At 33.9% G+C, this 19,117-nt stretch overlaps 1 protein-coding gene across 1 annotated transcript in view; it reads left to right on the top strand.

Moving 5' to 3' along the window:
- The window catches only part of LOC143227576 (muscle-specific protein 300 kDa-like), a 134,068-nt gene that overhangs the window by 11,315 nt on the left and 103,636 nt on the right, over positions 1-19,117 (top strand). Inside the window, 8 exon segments of the mRNA XM_076459005.1 lie at positions 1,797-1,949; positions 2,748-2,912; positions 3,722-3,902; positions 4,082-4,230; positions 11,832-11,984; positions 12,207-12,341; positions 12,344-12,370; positions 16,875-17,045. Of these exon segments, the coding sequence (XP_076315120.1) occupies positions 1,797-1,949; positions 2,748-2,912; positions 3,722-3,902; positions 4,082-4,230; positions 11,832-11,984; positions 12,207-12,341; positions 12,344-12,370; positions 16,875-17,045 (1,134 nt within the window).

Raw genomic sequence — 19,117 nt, 5'->3', positions numbered from 1 at the left:
CAGTGTAACTTTCCCACTTGCAGAACCTTCTCACTGACTGTACTCTTTACTCATTGAATACTTAATTCCTGTTTACAGTGTAACTTTCCCACTTGCAGAACCTTCTCACTGACTGTACTCTTTACTCATTGAATACTTAATTCCTGTTTACAGTGTAACTTTCCCACTTACAATATTACATAACATATGCCCACTGTTACATTTTAATAGGTTAATAATGATGTATGAATTTGATTTGTTCTATTTCAGCCTGATTAAACTGATAAAGAATAAAGTCATAATTATAGAACAACAATCATTTCTTGTGAAACTGATATTTCACTGAAAGTTTTATCTTTTGGGGAAACTTATAAAAAGTAAAATAAAAATTTCATTCAAAATTTATTCTGTTTTGTGGTTTTTGAATTTGAGTAAAAGCATAGAGGTCACAGTATTTCAGATATTTGTTTTGCAATGTTCATACCCAGAGGAATAAATGTTTCATCTCTCATTCGATATATGTTTCAGAAGTATGGTTGGCATACTTGATAACTATTGTTTACATATTTAACTATTTTTATTTATATGCTTCACAACTGATTTTTGTATGTTTCAGAATCGTTGTTTACATGTTTCATAACTGTTCCTTACATTGGCTCAGAAGTATTGTTGACATGTTTCAGAATCTTTGTTTACATATTTCATAACTGTTGTTCACATATATTGTAACTGTTCCTTACATTGGCTCAGAAGTATTGTTGACGTGTTTCATAACTGTCGTTCACATATATTGTTACTGTTCCTTACACTGGCTCAGAAGTATTGTTGACATGTTTCAGAATCTTTGTTTATATGTTTCATAACTGTTGTTGACATATATTGTAACTGTTCCTTACACTGGCTCAGAAGTATTGTTGACATGTTTCAGAATCTTTGTTTATGTTTCATAACTGTTGTTGACATATATTGTAACTGTTCCTTACACTGGCTCAGAAGTATTGTTGCCATGTTTCAAAATTGTTGTTTACATGTTTCAAAATCGTTGCTTATATGTTTCAAAATCGTTGCTTATATGTTTCAGAATCGTTGTTTACATGTTTCAGAATCGTTGTTTACATGTTTCAGAATTGTTATTGACATATATCATAACTGTTCTTCACATATTTCATAACTGTTCTTCACATATTTCATAACTGTTCTTCACATATTTAATAACTGTTCTTCACATATTTAATAACTGTTCTTCACATATTTAATAACTGTTCCTCAGATATTTCATAACTGTTCCTCACATATTTAACAGCTGTTCCTCACATATTTAATAACTGTTCTTCACATATTTAACAACTATTCTTCACATATATAACAGCTGTTCTTCACATATTTAATAACTGTTCTTCACATATTTAATAACTGTTCTTCACATATTTAATAACTGTTCTTCACATATTTAATAACTGTTCCTCGGATATTTCATAACTGTTCCTCACATATTTAACAGCTGTTCTTCACATATTTAATAACTGTTCTTCACATATTTAACAGCTGTTCTTCACTTATTTCATAACTGTTCATTACATGTTACATAACTGTTCCTTACATATTTTGTAATTGTTCCTTACATGGTTCTTAAGGATTATTAATGTGTTTCAGAATCACTGATGACATGTTTGAGGACTTGTATTTATGTTTTAGAACTGTTACCTACTTATTTCAAAACTATGATGAAAATGTTTGAGATGTATCATTTTCATGTTTCATAACTATTGTTCACAAACATGTTTAGATGTTACAGAATGTTTGTTTATATGTTTCAGAACTTGGAACATAAGATTACACATGAACGTATAGAGATGGATCACCTGAAAACTAAAACCTTAGAACTCATCGACAATGGTCAGCACAGCCACTACACAACTGAAGCTATGGACTTGGTCCATCAGTTTGAAGCTATTGCTGAAAATATGAAGGTAAATTTGACACTAATATCTGACATTAAAGTTAGAAATATGCATCAAACATACCGTGAAGACTCATCTCAGGAGCAGAAGGAAGCCATACCTCCCAAAAGATTTAAAAATAAGTTTTTATCCTAATGTATTAGTATCTCTGTTTCCTTTATTTTGGACATAATATTACTATATATATGAGTAGCACAACAACAAAAGTAATTTTTTCCTACTATGTGCCTTCCATTGAGGGGTCATCTTCTAGGATTATTTTATCTGCACAGAAACAGGTGAGATGATCCAAGCTTTCATTCCAAATTTTAAAAAGGATTTTAAGGCTGGCTACATAGTTAATGGAGTCAATCAATATATCAGAATCATTTTAAGAAATGTTTGTAAACACAAAGAGGTAGCAAGCTACTCCAGGTTGTGGTGATCAAGGGCTGGTACAACGCTAACAATTCTCTAAGTATTTAAGAACACAAACAATTAAAAGTGTGTTTCCTCTTGTAGTATGTCTGGATAAAATTACGATGATTAATCTACATTTCAAGGCTATTTTAGAGTTTTAATGTTAGGCCTTGTCTGGCATGATGACTCTACCAAAACGTTTACAGCTGAAAATTACCAGATATAAATAAATCAAGATGTTTAAAATAAGTACATTTTAATATTTCTTATTCTTACGGTTAGTCTTAAAGTATCACCAACCAGGGCCTCACTATTAAGTACAAACCTTCACTTTAACATAGTTCAACAAAGAGCACTTTATTCTTGTTTAACATTTAAACAAATACACTTTTTAACATTTAATTTCAGGCTCAAGTCTTACAGAATGACCAGAACTACAAGGATCATTCATCATTTAAAAATAGTTGTGATGATTTAGTATCTTGGATGAAGAGATTGCGAGAGAAGATTCCCCCTATGACTCGTTCAGTCAGTGATCGTCTCAGCCTTGAGACAAGTGTGTCAACCCTAGAGGTGAGTGTAATTAATTTTCTTAAGAATGACTGTAGACAACTGCTTTAATATTAAAGCTCAACTTTTTTCAATATATCAGCACTTCACACCTCTTAGTAAAATATTATTGGCAATTACAGTTTGTATCTAGACTGCTAAATTACTTCTCAATAAATGAATCAATCAAAAAAACAAGAGAAAATTTAAAGTAAAATTAACCATATGAAACTAAACCTAAACCTCACATCAGTGAAATACTTTTAAAAATGCACAGATGAAGTTGAGGTGGAATAATTATGTTACATAATTTCTCTAGTTGCAGCAACTGTGGTTAACAATAGTTGTTCTTTTTTGTATTACAGTATTTGGACTATGCCTATGTTAGTTGTTAATATACAGAGTTCAGAATATGGGAATCTATGGTTTGCATTTTATTTCTAAAAAAATACCAATCACACTGAGTGCATTGTAAGTCTGATAAATGTCACTATTCAGTCAGACAAGAGTAGCTCAAAAGTTAGTGGTTAGTACTATTCACAAAATGCCTTTACTCTAGTCTCAATTTTGAAATTGTGGATGACAGGCACAGGTAATGGTTATGCACATTTGTGAAAATATCCAAAACAAGCAAACTAAAATATTTAATGTATTCAACCGTATGTGATATGTACGGTACTTTTCATATTAAAAGGCCCTAGTCTGTAGCTTTGTACTTTCCAGCAAACAGATTGAAAGTGGTACACTTTATTTAAATAACTGTTAATTTTAATTTTCTAATGAATTACTGTTGGAACTCATTCACCTTAAAACTTAACAAATTCTACTTTCAGGAATTATTAACCAAGAAAGCTCAAGGCCAATTGAAAGTGGACAATATGGATCATTGTGGAGAAGTGGCAAAAGTAGCCAGTTCTGAAGCTGGTCAGACTCTGATTGCAACAGAAATAGCTGCCCTTAAAGATGACTTTAACAGCCTGTTTACTGAAATTGAACAAATGAAGGAGAAACTAGGTGAGAAATGTATCACGCCCATCTTATAAAGTCATAGTAATATGCATTTAATAATCTGTTTTTGAAAAGTTTTATTATTTTTGTTACTTTACTAAATGGGTTTCTTGCATATTTATTTTATGAAGAGCTTCTTCTAGCAAAACTTGTAACAACAATGACAACCACTTTTTACTTTTCAGAGAGTATCTGTGTACAGCTCCATGAGTTCAAAGATGAGTATGAAAAAGTAAGTGAATGGTTGCAGCTAATGGAAGCAGACATCAAAACCCAGAAAGTTACTTTGAAGTCAAGCCTAGAAGAGAAGGAAGGCATGGTTAAATATTCTAAGGTCTGTTTTTTTGTGTGGAATTTTAAAGAAACTTAAGGATTATATTTGTGAACTATTAGCTGGTAGTTTTATAGGTCACTGAGTGGTATTAACTAGTATTAGAAGATTGGGAGTTGGATAATGTTAGTCCAATATTTATAGGAGGTGATAAACATTGTTCAGACAATTATAGGCCAATTAGTCTTACATCAATAGTTGTCAAGATTTTAGAAAGTGTGATAAAAGATATGTGTGTAAAACGGCTGGTAGAGAAAACTCAATGTAGAGCAGTAAATAATGTTTTGACCTTCTTTGGTCATCATCAGGTTCAGAAAGAAAGAAAGGTGTAACTGACCAATAGCTGACCACATGTGAAGGCGGTTGTGTAATTGAGTGTAGAAATTTAGAGGGCATGCTTAGATGTTTGATTATATTTATTAATATAGGTATAAAAGTGTTCCTTTGTATTGGTTTATTTTGGGCTTGAGTTGTTGTATAAGTTAGGCTTCTTTAATTTTGCATTTGTTTATGTTTGTTTATTAATTTAGTATTTGGGTGTTTTGTTTGGTTATGTTGTGTTTATTTGATTTGCAGTGATCGAAAATGTGTGAAGGTGACTCTTTGTGTTCTTTAGATCTGGTTTCTATTTTTCTACATGTTTCTCCAATATAGAAGTTGTGGCAGTTGTCACATTGTATTTTATAAATAATGTTGGTGTGGTGTTTGTCAGTGTTGTATTTAAATAGTACAGACTTTAGTTTTGTTCCTGGTTTTTGAATAAATTTGGTATTAACTGGAATATCATATTTTGTTACTAGTTTTTGCCAAATGTTGGTTATTTTTCTGCTGGTGTCAGGAATATATGGTATGCAGCAGTATATGGTTTCGTGATTTTTTGATTTGTGAGATATATTTACTTTTGTTGGTTGATTTTGCTTTTCGTCCAGGTGTGTGTGTATGTTTTCTACAGTTTGTGATTAAAGATGTATTGCAGAGTCGCTTACAGCAGTTTGATACAGTGCCAAGGATCCAGCATGGTTTCACTAAGGGAAAGTCTTGTTTAACAAATCTTATTACGTTCATTAAGGATGTTAATACAAGAGTTGGTAAAGTAAATATGGTGATTTGGTTTACCTTGAGCTACAGAAAGTGTTTGATAAGGTGCTTCACAAATGGCTTGTGACATGGTTTACCTTGAGCTACAGAAAGTGTTTGATAAGGTGCTTCACAAGTGACTTGTGACATGGTTTACCTTGAGCTACAGAAAGTGTTTGATAAGGTGCTTCACAAATGTTTGACACAAAGGCTTGTGACATGGTTTACCTTGAGCTACAGAAAGTGTTTGATAAGGTGCTCACAAAAGGCTTGTGACATGGTTTACCTTGAGCTACAGAAAGTGTTTGATAAGGTGCTTCACAAATGACTTGTGACATGGTTTACCTTGAGCTACAGAAAGTGTTGGATAAGGTGCTTCACAAGTGACTTGTGACATGGTTTACCTTGAGCCACAGAAAGTGTTTGATAAGGTGCTTCACAAATGGCTTGTGACATGGTTTACCTTGAGCTACAGAAAGTGTTTGATAAGGTGCTTCACAAATGGCTTGTGACATGGTTTACCTTGAGCTACAGAAAGTGTTTGATAAGGTGCTTCACAAAAGGCTTGTGACATGGTTTACCTTGAGCTACAGAAAGTGTTTGATAAGGTGCTTCACAAATGACTTGTGACATGGTTTACCTTGAGCTACAGAAAGTGTTTGATAAGGTGCTTCACAAATGACTTGTGACATGGTTTACCTTGAGCTACAGAAAGTGTTTGATAAGGTGCTTCACAAATGACTTGTGACATGGTTTACCTTGAGCTACAGAAAGTGTTTGATAAGGTGCTTCACAAATGGCTTGTGACATGGTTTACCTTGAGCTACAGAAAGTGTTTGATAAGGTGCTTCACAAAAGGCTTGTGACATGGTTTACCTTGAGCTACAGAAAGTGTTTGATAAGGTGCTTCACAAATGACTTGTGACATGGTTTACCTTGAGCTACAGAAAGTGTTTGATAAGGTGCTTCACAAATGACTTGTGACATGGTTTACCTTGAGCTACAGAAAGTGTTTGATAAGGTGCTTCACAAATGACTTGTGACATGGTTTACCTTGAGCTACAGAAAGTGTTTGATAAGGTGCTTCACAAATGACTTGTGACATGGTTTACCTTGAGCTACAGAAAGTGTTTGATAAGGTGCTTCACAAATGACTTGTGACATGGTTTACCTTGAGCTACAGAAAGTGTTTGATAAGGTGCTTCACAAATGACTTGTGACATGGTTTACCTTGAGCTACAGAAAGTGTTTGATAAGGTGCTTCACAAATGACTTGTGACATGGTTTACCTTGAGCTACAGAAAGTGTTTGATAAGGTGCTTCACAAATGACTTGTGACATGGTTTACCTTGAGCTACAGAAAGTGTTTGATAAGGTGCTTCACAAATGACTTGTGACATGGTTTACCTTGAGCTACAGAAAGTGTTTGATAAGGTGCTTCACAAATGACTTGTGACATGGTTTACCTTGAGCTACAGAAAGTGTTTGATAAGGTGCTTCACAAATGGCTTGTGACATGGTTTACCTTGAGCTACAGAAAGTGTTTGATAAGGTGCTTCACAAATGGCTTGTGACATGGTTTACCTTGAACTTCAGAAAGTGTTTGATAAGGTGCTTTACAAATGGCTTGTGACATGGTTTACCTTGAGCTACACAAAGTGTTTGATAAGGTGCTTCACAAATGGCTTGTGACATGGTTTACCTTGAGCTACAGAAAGTGTTTGATAAGGTGCTTCACAAATGGCTTGTGACATGGTTTACCTTGAGCTTCAGAAAGTGTTTGATAAGGTGCTTCACAAATGACTTGTGACATGGTTTACCTTGAGCTACAGAAAGTGTTTGATAAGGTGCTTCACAATTGGCTTGTGACATGGTTTACCTTGAACTTCAGAAAGTGTTTGATAAGGTGCTTCACAAATGACTTGTGACATGGTTTACCTTGAGCTACAGAAAGTGTTTGATAGGGTGCTTCACAAATGACTTGTGACATGGTTTACCTTGAGCTACAGAAAGTGTTTGATAAGGTGCTTCACAATTGGCTTGTCACAAAAATTAAATCTGTTGGTGTGAGAGAAATGTTATTAAATTGGATAGAAAACTGACTGGAGAGTAGAGAGTAGTCAAAAATGAAAACAAATCTGACTATGTCACAGTTACAAGTGGTGTGACTCAGGACTCTGAGCTATGTCCTCTGTTGTTTCTGATTTATATTAATTATATTGATCTGGAATGTTTGACAAAACTTTGAAGTTAAAAGATAACATAAAGATTTATTAGATGACTAGCTGTATCAAACATGCTACAGACTTACAGGGGCATTTAGATAATTTGATGGGTTGGGTCAATACATAACAGATGATGTTTATCCAAAATGTAAGGTAATACATGTAGGATTTCACAATTCAAGAATTTTTACAATTTAAATGTAAATATATTCACTATTGTGGTTTAAAAGAAATATCCTGGTATTGTGATAGAAATATCACTTAAGTCATCTAAACAGTGTGTTGTAGCTATCAACAAGGCTAGTAGAAGTTTGAGTAGCATCCATAAAAATACAGAATACAACACAAGGGATATTGTTTCACTGTATATACTACTTATAAGGCAGGGGTGTGCAACAGGCGACCCGCGGGCCACAACCCGGCCCGCCAAGCCATTTAGTGTGGCCCTAGTTGTTGCCTCGTCTGTCAAACTACAATTGCAGTCATGAAAGAGTACAATATTAAGCGACATTACGCAACTAAGCACTCCTCCCAGTTTGATGAAATTGTTGGTCAGGCACGAAAGGACAAAATTGAACATTTAAAAACATCCATTGAAAAGCAACAAGGTGTTTTTACCACTTTCAAGAAAAATTCAGAACTGGTGACAAAACTGAGTTTTAAGCTTTGTGAATGTATGGCAGAAAAGGGAAAGCCTTTCAGTGATGGAGAATTTATTAAAAATTGTTTAACAATATTCACAGAATATGCATGTCCAGAGAAAAATATTTGGTGGAGCAAACTAGCCTTTCCGCTTTACTGTCTCACGCAGGACAAAAGATCTTTCAGAGGACATCAAAGAAACTTTGAAAGAGAGATTGAATTCGTGTGAAGCTTTCAGTCTGGCTTTGATGAAAGCACTGATATCAATGACACATCCCAACTTGTCATTTTCATCAGAGCTGTTACTGCAGGCTTTGATGTTTTCAAGAGTTTTTAGATATGGCAAGCCTTTCCTCCACAACCACAGGACAGGATATTTGTGAACAAGTGCTTAAGGTTGTAGAAAAGTTTGAACTGAATCCTTATAAATTATGTGGTGTTACAACAGATGGTGCTCCTTCCATGACAGGTAGGACAAATGGATTCACCAAGAAATTTCTAACTGCAATTGGAGCACAAGACGTAGTTGTAAGCCATTGCATTATTCACCAAGAGAGCTTGTGCACCAAAGTTCTGGATTTTGCAGAAGTCATGAAAATGTCATCCAATGCGTAAATTATATTCAACACGAGGATTAAATCATCGACAATTTAAAACTTTTTTAGATGAGCTGGACAGTGAGTATTCAGATGTTTTGTACTTCTCTGCTGCACGTTGGCTTAGTAGAGCTGCTACTTTGAAGAGATTCTGGAATCTGCGAGAGGAGATTAAGTTCTTCATGGAGAGCAAACGTCAGAATGTGGACTTCTTGAGCAATGAGGACTGGCTGAATGACTTAGCATTCCTCACAGACATTACACAGCATCTGTCTGATTTAAACTTAAAACTACAAGGGAAAAGTCAACTTGTGAATAAGTTGTTTGAGCATATTTGTGCTTTTGAGAAGAAATTGGAACTTTTCCAGGTTCAGTTGAGAAGAGCCATATTGACCCATTTTACATGTCTTGCAACCAGGAAACTGGAATTTCCTAATCTGGATTGCACCAAATATGGAACCAGTGTACAAAAGCTGCGTGATGAGTTTGCAAACAGATTTCCAGATTTCAGACAAACTGAAATTAGATTGAAATTGTTCGCTCAACCTTTTGATTTGGCAGTGGAAGACAGTCCTGATGATTGCCAAATGGAACTCATTGAACTGCAGGCTGACATGGACACTAAAAGGAAATTCTCTGAAAACAGTTTGCTAGACTTTTACAAACTCTGTGTACGTGAAAAGTTTCCCAATTTGTCCCGTCATGCACAAAGAATTGCCTCCCTTTTTGGTAGCACCTACTGCTGTGAGCAATTTTTCTCCAAAATGAAGCTCATCAAAACCAAATGTAGAAGTCAGCTGACTGATGAACATTTGACCAGTCAGTTAAGAGTGGCAACCACTTCTGTCAAAGCTGATATTGACAAGCTCTGCAATGACTCTAAATTTCAAGTGTCGCACTAAAATGATCACTCATGCAAAAATATAAAATATTATTGCTTGCATTTTGAGAATTTTTTTTAATTTATTGTGCATGTACACAAATAAGCTTGTTTTTTAAGTGGCCCCGCTTGATTGATGAAGTTGGTTATATGGCCCACCGACGAAAAATGTTGCACACCCCTGTTATAAGGCCTCATTCAGTGTACTGTGTACAGTTTTGTGCTACATTCCTCAAGAAGGACATTGAATTGTTGGAGAAGATTCAGAGATGAGCCACTAGAATGTTGGGATTGTTCTATGAGGAAAGACTGAATTATCTAAACTTGTTTTCTTTGATGAGAAGAAGGGTTAGAGGGCATTTAATTGAAGTGTTTAAAATTATTAAGGTTATTAATAATATAGATCCATCAGGCTTTGTAGGGGTTAACAGTGAAAACAATAGGAAAAGGGTCATAAATTCAAATTTTGGTAGCATAGGAGTTGCTTGCAGTTTAGACAGTATTACTTTTAACATAGGGTGTTTGAATATTGGAATGAGCTGCTTTCAAGGGTGGTAGAGGCAGAAAATTTAACTCAGTTCAAGAAAAGATTGGATAAATACATGAGTAAGTAAGAAGTGGTTATATCTGGGAGCTGGAAGGGATATTCTTGCTAAGCTAATAAGCTTCCTTTTGTCCCTTTAAATTGTTTTGGATTTTATTTGTTAGTTTCGTTTATTTTAAAATCATGCATAGAAGACAAGGAACATCATTGCTAATTTATATGCAAAAATGGCTCGTTTGGGTTGAGAAAATATTTTACATAGAAGGTCGAAACGTTGTTTGCTCTTCTATGTAAAATATTTTCTCAACCCAAACGAGCCGTTTTTGCATATAAATTTCTCAACAAGCAGGTTTCTCGACATCACTGATTATCATTGCTAATTATTTTAAAATCTATTTGGTATGTTGGTTTTCGTACAGTTAAGTCATTCCTGGAAAAGTTATTTGTTTTTAAGTATTTAAATGTCTATTTTATATGTTAATTTTGTTTAAAATCAGGCCTAGAAGCAGAAAAATATTGTTAAGTATTGCAAAGTTTATTTTTAATTGTCAATTTTCTTTTGTGTAACATTGGTCTAGAATACTGTAAAACCATTTTAAATATTGCAAGGTTTGTTTGTATTTGTCAGTTTTCTTTTGTGTAACATTGGGCTAGAATACTGTAAAACCGTTTTAAATATTGCAAGGTTTGTTTGTATTTGTCAGTTTTCTTTTGTGTAACATTGGGCTAGAATACTGTGAAACCATTTTAAATATTACAAGGTTTGTTTGTATTTGTCAGTTTTTCATTCGTTTAGAATTAGGCTTAGAATACTGTGAAACTATTTTAAATATTGCAGTGTCTGTTTTAAGTGTCAGTTTTGTTTATTTTAAAGTTAGGCCTAGAAGGAGTTTTCTGTGGTTTGAATTCAGGCCTAGAAAGCAGGAAAATATTAATAAGTGTTGCAATGTCTGTTTAATTTAGTTTAATGTCAGTCCTAAAAGCAGGGAAAGCATAAATATTTTCAGTGTCTCTTTAATTTGTTAGTTAAGTTTAAAATCAGGCCTAGAACACAAAAGAAACATTGTCAAGTGTTACAAGGCCTATTTTATGTTATTTTTGTTTATTTTAAAATCATGCTTAGAAGGCAAGAATATCATTTTTAAGTACTGCAATGTCTCTTTTATTTATTAGTTTAAACTATTTAAAATCAGGTCTGGAATGCAGAAAAATTATGTTAAGTATTACAATGTCTTTTATTTATTGGTTTTGTTTAGTTTAATATGAGGTCTTAAGTATTGCAGTGTGTGATTTATTTGTTGATTTTGGTTTCTTTGATGTGAGACCTGCAATTAAGATACAAAAAGTTTGTCGAATATTGTTTTTTGGATTATAATAATAATACACTTTGATACTTGCACCTCTTGATTTTGTTTTATATAACACGATAAATCAGGTGAGAGTTATGGTGACAGTTATAGACCAACAATTTGAGAAATTCATTATACAGAAACAAATTGTATGGTATGAATTTTTAATTAATTACTTAATTAAAAATATTAGGTATTTTAATCTGTAAATTACATAAAAATAAGATTTTTGGTGAATTGGTATTGAAGAAGTAACATGCTTTGTTGAAGAAAAATGGTTCTTTTGTACAGGGTTTGTTGGAGGAATTGGAGAAAGGAAAGGAGTCAGTGGATAAATTAACTCTCTCAGCTCAGGGACTCTTGACATCACATCTTGATACATACATCCGTAATCAACTGAGCATTCTCAACTCTCGCTACCAAGTCATTTTGAACCTATGCAAGGTCAGAATTTATAATAAATTTCTTGAACAGTGTAGGTGTAAGCAACATAATTGGGTATAATATTTTAAAAGTGTTTGATTAGCTATTAAAGAGTGCATAAAGTGTTTTGTTTTCTTTCCATTTCATTTAATGTTTGGCCTATTACAATATTTGTGATACTTACAAATATATGTCAGCACATAAGACTGTACTTGTGTTTTTTCGTGTATTGATTTATGGTAGGATGTCCTAAATAAAGTGGAACAACAGCTGGATCAGCACAAGCTCTACAAAGACAAAGTAGATGAGAGTAGACTTTGGATACAAAAGATGACAGCACTGTTGGAAGAATGTGGAATACCTACTGGGAGTCGGAAGCAGTGGAGATTCAGTTGGCCAAAATTAAGGTATGTTTATAAGTGTAGTTAATATCTGATTACATATTACTTGTATCAAGGAAAACAGTACAAGAGTCAATTATAATCATCATAACTTCCTGTGCATTTGAAGTGTTATTTTATAGTCTTTCACTTTAATTACAGTGTTATTATACCTACTGCCAAACTTCTGTTTTGATATTCTTTATGTACAAGGTGTCATAATGTGGCCACTGCCAAACTTCTGTTTTGATATTCTTTATGTCCGAGGTGTTATAATGTGGCCACTACCAAACTTCTGTGTCATTATTCTTTATGTACAAGGTGTTATAATGTGGCCACTACCAAACTTCTGTGCCAATATTCTTTATGCACAAGGTGTTATAATGTGGCCACTACCAAACTTCTGTGTCAATATTCTTTATGTGCAAGGTGTTATAATGTGGCCACTGCCAAACTTCTGTTTTGATATTCTTTATGTACAAGGTGTTATAATGTTGCCACTACCAAACTTCTGAGCCGGTATTCTTTATGTACAAGATGTTATAATGTGGCCACTACCAAACTTCTGTGTCAATATTCTTTATGTGCAAGGTGTTATAATGTGGCCACTGCCAAACTTCTGTTTTGATATTTTTTATGTACAAGATGTTATAATGTGGCCACTACCAAACTTCTGTGATGATATTCGTTATGCACAAGGTGTTATAATGTGGCCACTACCAAACTTCTGTGATGATATTCGTTATGCACAAGGTGTTATAATGTGGCCACTACCAAACTTCTGTGATGATATTCGTTATGTACAAGGTGTTGTAATATGGCTAGTACCAAACTTCTGTGCCAGTATTCTTTATGTCCGAGGTGTTATAATGTGGCCACTACCAAACTTCTGTGTCAATATTCTTTATGTACAAGGTGTTATTATGTGGCCACTACCAAACTTTTGTGTCAATATTCTTTATGTCTGAGGTGTTATAATGTGGCCACTACCAAACTTCTGTGTCAGTATTCTTTATGTACAAGGTATTATAATGTGGCCACTATCAAACTTCTGTGTCAATATTGTTTATGTCCAAGGTCTTATAATGTGGCCACTACCAAACTTCTGTGTCAATATTCTTTATGTACAAGGTGTTATAATGTGGCTACTACCATACTTCTGGGCCAATATTCTCTATGTACAAGGTGTTATAATGTGGCCACTACCAAACTTCTGTGTCAATATTCTCTATGTACAAGGTGTTATAATGTGGCCACTACCAAACTTCTGTGTCAGTATTCTTTATGCACAAGGTGTTATAATGTGGTCGCTACCAAACTTCTGTGTCAATATTCTTTATGTCTGATGTGTTATAATGTGGTCACTACCAAACTTCTGTGTCAGTATTCTTTATGCACAAGGTGTTATAATGTGGTCGCTACCAAACTTCTGTGTCAGTATTCTTTATGCACAAGGTGTTATAATGTGGTCGCTACCAAACTTCTGTGTCAATATTCTTTATGTCTGATGTGTTATAATGTGGTCACTACCAAACTTCTGCGTCATTATTCTTTATGTCCAAGGTGGTATAATGTGGCCACTACCAAACTTCTGTGTCAATATTCTTTATGTACAAGGTGTTATAATGTGGCCACTACCAAACTTCTGTGTCAATATTCTTTATGTCTGAGGTGTTATAATGTGGCCACTACCAAACTTCTGTGTCAATATTCTTTATGTCTGAGGTGTTATAATGTGGCCACTATCAAACTTCTGTGTCAATATTCTTTATGTACAAGGTGTTATAATGTGGCTACTACCATACTTCTGTGTCAATATTCTTTATGTACAAGGTGTTATAATGTGGCTACTACCATACTTCTGGGCCAATATTCTCTATGTACAAGGTGTTATAATGTGGCCACTACCAAACTTCTGTGTCATTATTCTTTATGTCCAAGGTGTTATAATGTGGCCACTACCAAACTTCTGTGTCAATATTCTTTATGTACAAGGTGTTATTATGTGGCCACTACCAAACTTCTGTGTCAATATTCTTTATGTCTGAGGTGTTATAATGTAGCCACTATCAAACTTCTGTGTCAGTATTCTTTATGCACAAGGTGTTATATTGTGGTCGCTACCAAACTTCTGTGTCAATATTCTTTATGTCTGATGTGTTATAATGTGGTCACTACCAAACTTCTGTGTCATTATTCTTTATGTCCAAGGTGTTATAATGTGGCCACTACCAAACTTCTGTGTCAATATTCTTTATGTACAAGGTGTTATTATGTGGCCACTACCAAACTTCTGTGTCAATATTCTTTATGTCTGAGGTGTTATAATGTGACCACTATCAAACTTCTGTGTCAGTATTCTTTATGTACAAGGTATTATAATGTGGCCACTATCAAACTTCTGTGTCAATATTGTTTATGTCCAAGGTGTTATAATGTGGCCACTACCAAACTTCTGTGTCAATATTCTTTATGTACAAGGTGTTATAATGTGGCTACTACCATACTTCTGTGTCAATATTCTGTATGTACAAGGTGTTATAATGTGGCTACTACCATACTTCTGGGCCAATATTCTCTATGTACAAGGTGTTATAATGTGGCCACTACCAAACTTCTGTGTCAATATTCTTTATGTACAAGGTGTTATTATGTGGCCACTACCAAACTTCTGTGTCAATATTCTTTATGTCTGAGGTGTTATAATGTGGCCACTATCAAACTTCTGTGTCAGTATTCTTTATGCACAAGGTGTTATAATGTGGTCGCTACCAAACTTCTGTGTCAATATTCTTTATGTCTGATGTTTTATAATGTGGTCACTACCAAACTTCTGTGTCATTATTCTTTATGTCCAAGGTGTTATAATGTGGCCACTACCAAACTTCTGTGTCAATATTCTTTATGTACAAGGTGTTATTATGTGGCCACTACCAAACTTCTGTGTCAATATTCTTTATGTCTGAGGTGTTATAATGTGACCACTATCAAACTTCTGTGTCAGTATTCTTTATGTACAAGGTATTATAATGTGGCCACTATCAAACTTCTGTGTCAATATTGTTTATGTCCAAGATGTTATAATGTGGCCACTACCAAACTTCTGTGTCAATATTCTTTATGTACAAGGTGTTATAATGTGGCTACTACCATACTTCTGTGTCAATATTCTTTATGTACAAGGTGTTATAATGTGGCTACTACCATACTTCTGGGCCAATATTCTTTATGTCTGAGGTGTTATAATGTGACCACTATCAAACTTCTGTGTCAATATTCTTTATGTACAAGGTATTATAATGTGGCCACTACCAAACTTCTGTGTCAATATTCTTTATGTCCGAGGATTTATAATGTGGCCACTACCAAGCTTCTGTGTCAATATTCTCTATGTACAAGGTGTTATAATGTGGCCACTACCAAACTTCTGTGATGATATTCTTTATGCACAAGGTGTTATAATGTGGTCACAACCAAATTTCTGTGTCAATATTCTTTATGTCCAATGTGTTATAATGTGGTCACTACCAAACTTCTGTGTTAATATTTTTTATGTCTGATGTGTTATAATGTGGTCATTACCAAACTTCTGTGTCAATATTCTTTATGTCCGATGTGTTATAATGTGGCTACTACCCAACTTCTGTGTGAATATTCTTTGTTTACAAGGTGTTATAATGTAGCTACTGCCAAACTTTTGTCAGTATTCTTTATTTACATGGTGTTATCATGTGGCCACTGCCAAACTTCTGTGACAGTATTCTTTATTTAGAAGGTGTTGCAATGTAGCTTCAGTGACGTCTTTTGTTCCAGATTCTTCAGTTACTATATTTTAAGTTTTAGCTACCACCCAACTATTGTATTCTGCTTCCTATATGCTTGTAATTATTAGGTGGAACATTTGAACTACCTTTATTACTACACCCTGTTTATAGTTTTAGGAACTAAGATTCCATAATATCGATAGTTGTTGTACACCTGCTTGTAATTTCATTAATAGAGATTCCATGGTCTGGTTAGTTGATCTGGACTAATAGTTTCATGAATAGAAATTGCATAATCTGTCTAGTTTGTCTGCATCTGCTAATAGTTTCATGATTAGCAATTCCATAGTCTTTCTATTTAGCCCTTACCTGGTTATAGTTTCATGAATAGAGATTCCATATTCTGTCTGGCTGGTATTCACCTGATTATAGTTTTGTGAACTGTGATTCCTTTATGTGATTAGTTGGTATACACCAGCTTATAATGTAATGATGTTAGATATTTTGTTAGAGCTTTTGAAATATTTGTAGTTTCCTAGAGCTGGTTACTTTTATTTATTTTGAAGCTACTTGCTTTGCACATGATGGAACTTTATTAAAAGAATGCATGTTACAGTCCTGGATTACAAAGTTATTTGTTTAGTTATGTCATTCACAAATGATTTATCTAACATGTTTTTTTTTTAGTTCAATGCCTTGACTGAGGTATCACTTTTGTTATAATGTTGTTAAGATTCTGGGTTACGGTATGTTTTAACTTTTAGCAGGAAGTTACCAGAAAACAAGAGGAAGGCCAAGCTCTTGTCCATGGTGCTTTAAGTGCTGGAGAAAAAACAATTCACACAACACATCCTACAGGGAAAAATGTCATCACACTTGAAATGCATGATCTCCAGTCTGCTTGGGATTGTCTAGTGTTGAAAGTGTCTGAAGCTAAGGTGAGATTAACAACAAATATTAGTTATTATTAAGTGTGAAAATCAGTGTTATGTTGTCACCAATAGAATACTCTCAATATTGTGTTAAAAATTCTGAAATTAATGGCAGTTTGACAACAGTTGATTACTGTCAGTGTTGTATTGAAAGTGTCTGAAGGTAGTAAGAGGTTGAGAACAGTAGACTACTGTTAGTGTTGTATTGAAGTGTCTGAAGGTAGTAAGAGGTTAACAACAGTAGACTACTGTCAGTGTTGTATTGAAAGTGTCTGAAGGTAGTAGGAGGTTAACAACAGTAGACTACTGTCAGTGTTGTATTGAAGTGTCTGAAGGTAGTAAGAGGTTAACAACAGTAGACTACTGTCAGTGTTGTATTGAAAGTGTCTGAAGGTAGTAAGAGGTTAACAACAGTAGACTACTCATTCATTACAATACCTCATGTATGTTATTTCCACTGAATGCTTTGCCCACATGTACTGTATTTGACATTATGCAGTGTAACCCAAGGCACTATACTTGGTACATACTTATTTGGGCCACTTGTCCCTTGTATAATAGATATTCCATGTTTGTCTGTACCATACTGTTTCAAGTCATAATTATACAGCACTTTTCCTCTGATTCAGTGCTGTACATCTCTTTCCTGAATGCATTGGTGCCTTGCAATTTGTATTACTGTATTAATTTTGGGAAGAAGAGCACACCTGTTCCAGAAGTTGCGCAATACCTCACAGGTGTGCTTTTTTGTCATACTTTAGTGTGTCTGTTTTTCTCATGTGGTCACTTTCTATTTTATTAAATATTGATGCACCTTCACCTCTGCAACTTTTGATCCTAGTTTTGGGTAAGACTCAATAAGAATATTTTCAGAGTTAGAATTGTTTTTATTGAAAATGTATTTTTGATAGGTGGTTTTCTCTCCTCACCCACTTTTCCTCTTCAATGATATACCAGTATTTCTGGTTTGCTCCTAATTTTCAAAAGTGAGGACTGTGTTATAATGGTAAAGGGAATTAGCTTAATGGGACAGTGTGATTGGTTGAAGGTAGTCACATATTTAACATATGCTCTGAAATGATGCAAAACTTATGGGATTTAAAAGACTTTAATGATGCTTGGAGCTTCAGGTGAGGTAAGAACTTATCAGAAATACATTTTTAGTGTAAATAAAATGTTAACTTACCTTAAGAATCTTAAACAGCTAGATCGTGATCAGATCCCCACATTTTTAGTTTGAGTGTAAACAATATTAATCTGTTCTTGTATAACAACCTTTCCATTCAGGGTACCATTTTAGTCACCTTCTGATCTGTAAGGTGAGTAATCCAAGACTGAACACTAATCTCTAAATATAACATAAGTACATACAGGACTTAAATAAATACTATTATTAACAAACCCAATATACAATCTATTTACAAAATAGATTCTCAGAATCTTTATTCAGAATATTATTATGGTTTTGTGATTTCAAGGCATTCTCTATTACTTGAATGTACATTTTTAGAGGCTGCAACAGTTTGAGTAGTTATGACAATTATTAAATCAGGTATGTTGAAGCAGTTGTTGAGGTATATATGTAACTAATTATGACAATTATTAAATCAGGTATGTTGAAGCAGTTGTTAAGGTATATATATATAACTAATTATGACAATTATTAAATCAGGTATGTTGAAGCACTTGTTAAGGTATATATGTAACTAATTATGACAATTATTAAATCAGGTGTGTTGAAGCAGTTGTTAAGGTATATATGTAACTAATTATGACAATTATTAAATCAGGTATGTTGAAGCACTTGTTAAGGTATATGTATAACTAATTATGACAATTATTAAATCAGGTATGTTGAAGCAATTGTTGAGGTATATATGTAACTAATTATGACAATTATTAAATCAGGTATGTTGAAGCAGTTGTTGAGGTATATATTTAACTAATTATGACAATTATTAAATCGGGTGTGTTGAAGCAGTTGTTAAGGTATATATATAACTAATTATGACAATTATTAAATCAGGTATGTTGAAGCAGTTGTTGAGGTATATATGTAACTAATTATGACAATTATT

This window comes from Tachypleus tridentatus, chromosome 9 (assembly GCF_004210375.1).
Source record: "Tachypleus tridentatus isolate NWPU-2018 chromosome 9, ASM421037v1, whole genome shotgun sequence".
NCBI lineage: Eukaryota > Metazoa > Arthropoda > Merostomata > Xiphosura > Limulidae > Tachypleus > Tachypleus tridentatus.
Note: the sequence above shows the minus strand (reverse complement) of the source record. Positions and strands in the feature narration are given on the sequence as shown.